The following is a 6,144-nucleotide window of genomic DNA, read 5'->3' as shown; positions in this document are numbered from 1 at the left end:
GATGTCACAGAGGAGAGCCTGGCTCCATCCTCCTGACACTCACCCTTTGCATATTTATAAACATTGATTAGGTCATCCCTCAGTCTCCTCTTTTCCAGGCTAAAGAGACCCAGCTCCCTCAGCCTTTCCTCATAAGGGAGATGCTCCATTCCCTTAATCATCTTTGTGGCTCTGCGCTGGACTCTCTCCAGCAGTTCTCTGTCTCTCTTTTGCTGAGGGGCCCAGAACTGGACGCAGTATTCCAGATGCGGTCTCACCAGGGCAGAGTAGAGGGGGAGGAGAACCTCTCTCGACCTACTGACCACCCCCCTTCTGATACACCCCAGGATGCCATTGGCCTTCTTGGCCACGAGGGCACAGTGCTGGCTCATGGTCATCCTGCTGTCCACCAGGACCCCCAGGTCCCTCTCCCCTACACTACTCTCCAACAGCTCAGTACCCAACTTATACTGGTACCTGGAGTTGTTCTTGCCCAGATGTAAGACTCTACACTTGCTCTTGTTAAATTGCATTAAATTTTTTCCCGCCCAAATCTCCAGCCTGTCTAGGTCTCGCTGAATGGAAGCACAGCCTTCTGGCATGTCAGCCACTCCTCCCAGTTTCGTATCATCAGCAAACTTGCTGAGGGTGCACTCTACTCCCTCATCCAAGTCGTTGATGAATATATTGAACAGCACTGGTCCCAATACCGAATCCTGGGGGACTCCACTAGTTACAAGCCTCCAACTAGACTCCATCCCATTCACCACAACTCTCTGGCTTTTCTCCAGCCAGTTCACAATCCATCTCACTACCCGATCATCCAGATCGCACTTCCTCAGTTTAGCCGCGAGGATACTGAGAAAAGTTCCCCTTTCCTGTAATCTAAGTGTCAAAAAGGCATGTACATCAAGATGAATGTGAAAACATGAAGAATCATCTCTGTCATCTATTATCTCTTCATGCTCCATGCTACTGCTTACTAGTGAGGAAACAGATTTCAAGTCTTTTTTTGTGATAAATGTAATCCCTTTGCTTTGCGTTGTCTCAGGGCAATAGTCTCTGTTAAGGCACCATCCAAACACCTCACTCAATGTTTCCTCCTTTACTGACTTTCAGTTTAGGTGCACCCTATAGCGAGTGTGGTACAGATGTTTCGATTCCAGCAGAATCTGTGTGATATGGATAATTCCACCAGGAATGCAGCAGCTCTTCCATTTTTAACAGGATGGAGCATAACCTTTCCTCCAGACAGTGCAGGCTTTGTTAGTCTGGATGGAAGTACCTTCGGATCTCTGTTGGAAAAGCAGGAGGTACTGAAGGGTGCCAGCCTGGAGCATTCTTTCTATGTGGAAAATGCAGTTACCACAATTAATACCATTACTGGTTTATGGTGACAGAAGAGGTCGGCCTATATGCCTTTTTCACTTTTTCAAAACAAGTGTGTATTTGTCCAAGTTCCTAGGCCACACACTGGAAGCTACTGGGTTTACATGTTACAGGCCTTCCTAGGGCTTAGTCAGATGCTGGCCTTTTTATTTACTAAAGGAAGGACTGGGGATTAATGACAGGTGTATATGCTCTAGAAACAGGAGAAAAAGGAAGATATGTGCCGATGAAGGTAAAAGTCACCTATGGGCAATCCATATTCACTGAGTATCGCCACTTGGCATGGAACAGAAGATAAAATACTACCAGAGTCCTCTGTGAAATGGAAAATGTTGAATTCTGAACTCCTATATGCTATGTTCAGTAGGGTGATTAAAAATAGCAGTACTGTCATACCTTCATACTTTTTTTTAGGACACCAGAGTTTAGGTAACATCCTTGGGATTCTCAACTATTTTTTTTAGAATATTTATTGAGAGAGCTTTGCAGCCTCTTAATATTGACCTGATCTTTGGGAGCTAGAGACACTTGTGATGCAAGTTGTTTCTGAGGAGCTTATTCAAGTTGCAGCATCTTCTATGGTCCATCTAGTAGGCTATGGAGTCATACAGTGTTTTCTGTGTGTGCACTGTCTTGATACCACCTCATACCATCTTTATTTACAGGCCTACCAGAGAAGCAAGTGGCCCTGATTCTCAGTTTCCCCAGCAGTTATAGGTGATAACCATAGTAACGACCTTTTGAAAAGTGTTTTGTTATTCGCTGATAAAGAATGCTAGATAGGAGCTTAGCACTGTTGTTAGCAAAGGAATGAATGGTTAGGCCATGTTGGATATGGAGCTTTTAGAGTCCTTTCATGCTATGACAATCTCTTTCTCCTGCCTGACATTGTTCAAGCAGAAGGGAAGGGTATAAAACAATGGCTAAAAAAAAAAAAAAAATCACCACCCATCACTGAGGGTATTGTGATCAGTTTTAATAAACATCTGTTAAAGATTGATTTAGACACAGCTGATATTGCCTCTGATCAAGATGATGGGCAGCTGACCTTGGGAAGTTCTGTAAGTTCTTTTTTTATTTTTGGGGTCCCTGTGTTCTACGAGGAGAGTAATTAGGAATGCATGTTTTATTACTGAAATAGAATTTATGTTCAGACACCTGTAGCATTACGTTAGGCCTTTTTAATCACGATAACTGCAGTAGCATTTTGACTTTGTGTATCTTTGCTTAGATATAGCATGGATTCCTGTCCCGTGGAACCTCAGTGGATATTCTCTTATCCCGCTGCTACATGGAAGGTCTGAAGATGAAGTGTCACCCAGAGGCCCGAGGCCCTCGTGGGTGTTGAGTGAGTTCCACGGATGCAATGTGAATGCTTCCACGTACATGCTTCGAAGCGGTAAATGGAAGTATATCGCATACTCAGATGGCCATTCAGTACTTCCACAACTGTTTGGTACGTTGTAACTTCTATGGACTAACTGATTAATTTACTTAAATATAGATTGGCTATTAACTGACTTTTTGTTTGTTCCAGACCTTTCTGACGATCCAGATGAGCTAACGAACGTTGCTGTAAAATTCCCAGTGATTGTACATTCCTTGGACAAATTACTCCGCTCCATAGTAAACTATCCAAAGGTTTCTTCTTCTGTTCACGAGTATAACAAAAGACAGTTTATCAGCTGGAAACAAAGTTTGGGTCAGAATTACTCAAATGTTATTGCCAACCTTAGGTGGCATCAAGACTGGTTAAAGGAACCAAAAAAATACGAGAATGCAATTGACAAGTGGCTTAGTCAAAGGAAGTACGTAAAAACAACCTAGACTGAATATGACCAGGGATGTGAAAACATTCTGCGTTTGTAATATTATGCTGCATTTCGAGTGTTTGAATTATTGTCTAATACAAGCTATTGACAACAAAGATGCCCGAACAATTACTGCTTTGTGTTAGAAACCCAAAAGCATTTTATATAACTAGCTAGCACAACAAATCTGGATTTTTGCATGCTATAATTCTGTAACACTTGAATATACATGGGAAAGATAGTACATAAGTACTAATTGCGTGTATGGAATATTTAGCCGGTTGCAAAAAATGCAGAATATTAGGCGTTAGAACTCAACAGGAATTTCCATTTCTAAGGACAGACTAAAGCAAGTATTATAAAATTTAGTGTAGTGGGATACCATCTACAGTGGAATGTGCTGGAGCCCGCTTTCCATCAAGCTGGGTTTTAAGTCCACAATGAATACACATTCATCCCCCTTAGAGAATCTGTAGAGGTTAAAATATAATCAAAATGTTAACAACTGGCATTGAGCTGAAGGTAGATGCAGTTTATTCAAATACTTACTCAGTGTTCTAGTTTATACATGATTGACTCTCCATCTTGTCAAGATTTGTCTTCTGATCTCCTGCTTTTGGATCTGGTACTTACCACTCCTTGCTGTTTAAAATTCCATCATATGCCTAGGCCACTAATTAAACGTGTGTAAGTGAAGAGGAATCTGTCCTTGGTCACTGTTGGAAATTAAAAACAACAACAAAAAAAAACCAAAACAGCAACAAAAATCCGATGTGAGTAGAGCTGCTCTCTGAAAGCTGATACTGTGATTTGCACAGCGTGAGATGAAAACTACTTGAGTAGATCTCCATTATGCAGTTAAATTCTGCAGGTAAGTGTTTTAATGTGCATCAGCGAGAGGAGAACTGGAACCTGAAATGTACACAGAGGAGATGCAATTGAAGCTTGTGAACAAGTTAACATAAAAATACAGTTTCATATTTTTCCAGGGACGTGACAAAAAACCAAAGCAGTTTTGGAAGAAGGTAGGATTTATCTAGTAGCTCTTAACTTTTGCTTAAGGAAAAACATAATTGCAGCATCACTTACATTTGCTAATTCTTGATCACAGTTATTGCTGCTATAGTAACAATTCAGGGTGACATTATACTTCATACCTAAGTGCTTTCTGGAATGAAATTTCATTGGTAGCAATAAGCTAATGAAAATAAACATGAAAAATACATGTCTTTTCTGATGGCTAAGCACTCTTCATGCAATTTTTAAACTGCTTACCACACTAGAATTAGGTACGTATTTACGAATATTTTAGCTGGTTTATATTTTTGTGTTTGTAGAACATGAGGGCTAACCTTATACTACTTACTGCTATGGTAGCATTTTTTCTTTCCTTTTTTTTTTTTTTTTGTTTTTTGTTTGTTTTATACACAAGAAGCAGATTAATTAAAATAAACTTTCCAGTGCTGTAGCACATATCTCATTATAATTCTTGCTCAAATCAGTTCAGATAGTGATGAAATTATGTAAACAAAAAACACGTCTGAGCAGTGCAGTGTACACAGGCTGCGTAAGTAGAGGAAATAAATATATCTGTATGAAAGCTCGTTCACCAGGGAAAAGAATAAATGAATTGATCACTTTCCAGAGGTTTGGACAAAACGCAGTACATTGTGCAGAATATAGTAAAATGAAATTATGGTGAACTGGATGTGTTTTGTGTGTGTGCTTTTTTTTAATGACTGAATGTTTAAAGAGATCACTAGAAAATGTTTAAAGAAGTTACTAGCGTATATATTAGATGCAGTCACGTCAACGCAGCCTCATGAGATTTATCTGAGACTACTGAGGGCATTGGCCTTATCGGCTTATGAACCTTTCTTAAGGCAGTAGAGGTATCACTGTCCTGAAGAACAAAAATGGGGATTATTTTTGTCAACACAAGGTCGTAGTGGTCACTGGAGAGGTAAGAAGCTGCTAATGTCTGTTTACCAACAGATCACCTGAAAATAATCGTCTGCTGCCTCTGTTGGGATAAAGGCTAAAATCAAACTCAGTAGTAGATAACAAAAATCAGGAAGTGGGAAGGCTGATCAGATAAGGCTTACAGGAATTTGATGTAGTACTATTTGGTATAAGTAATTTGAATGTGGGCATAGGGATGTTTTCCTTACTAAACATAGGAAAATGCACCCTGGGAGAGCTATAAGCACTTCTGAGGATAGGCTAAAATTCAAAATAGTCTTGATTAGCTGGAATAAATGATCTGAAATCAATCAGATAAAATTCATCATGGATTAGTTAAAGGTCAAAATAAAAAGTAAGAGGAAAAAATGTTAAAATGGTGAACAACAAGCTCTGTAGGCTGCAGTTTTGCCGAAAAAAAATGAAAAGCCCCACACACCTGGAGATTTTAAAGAACCGGAAGCAGAGTATGAATCAACAGCAGGATGTGGTGACACAGGAAACAAGTGATGTTCTAGGGTAATTTAAAGGAGTGTTGCATATAAAACACAAGAGGGAATTATTTTTACTACTCTTAACACTAGTGAAGCCTCAGGGTATTGTCTCTGCTTCAAGGCTGTGCTTTTTAAGAAGGATGTAAACAGACCAGAGGATTCGGAGGAAAATAAGGGACTTGTAAATCATATTAGGTTTGTTTCAGCCACCTTGGTAAGTCCACAACTGTGAATAAGGCTCATGTAAGAGCTCTGTAAATGCTCCTTCTGCACTGAGAGCAGAAAAAGAAACTTCTTTTTTTTTCAGTCAGGGCTGTTTGGATGAGCTGTTTGGAGAAAAAAAAAGAATAGAACTGTAAGTGGTTAAACATGAAAACAGCCTGTCAAGTTATCTAAACACTGTAACTGAAATGTATTTTAAAAATAAATTGAAAATATTTGTCAAGAATGGCCAAGGTACGTGTGATCCTGCAGTAGATCAGGAAGCCAGACCAGATGTCCCCAGGATG

At 39.8% G+C, this 6,144-nt stretch overlaps 1 protein-coding gene across 1 annotated transcript in view; it reads left to right on the top strand.

Moving 5' to 3' along the window:
- The window catches only part of ARSK (arylsulfatase family, member K), a gene marked incomplete at both ends in the record, with an annotated part of 9,293 nt that extends 6,117 nt beyond the window's left edge, over positions 1-3,176 (top strand). The window contains 2 exons of the mRNA XM_010088166.1: positions 2,600-2,824; positions 2,906-3,176. Coding sequence (XP_010086468.1) covers positions 2,600-2,824; positions 2,906-3,176 — 496 coding nt within the window. The remainder of the gene's footprint in view (positions 1-2,599; positions 2,825-2,905) is intronic.
- Positions 3,177-6,144: the final 2,968 nt, after the last annotated feature.

The sequence above is a fragment of the Pterocles gutturalis genome, unplaced genomic scaffold (genome assembly GCF_000699245.1).
Source record: "Pterocles gutturalis isolate BGI_N339 unplaced genomic scaffold, ASM69924v1 scaffold53536, whole genome shotgun sequence".
NCBI classification, from domain to species: Eukaryota; Metazoa; Chordata; class Aves; order Pterocliformes; family Pteroclidae; genus Pterocles; species Pterocles gutturalis.
This window is presented reverse-complemented; position numbering and strand designations above follow the sequence as displayed.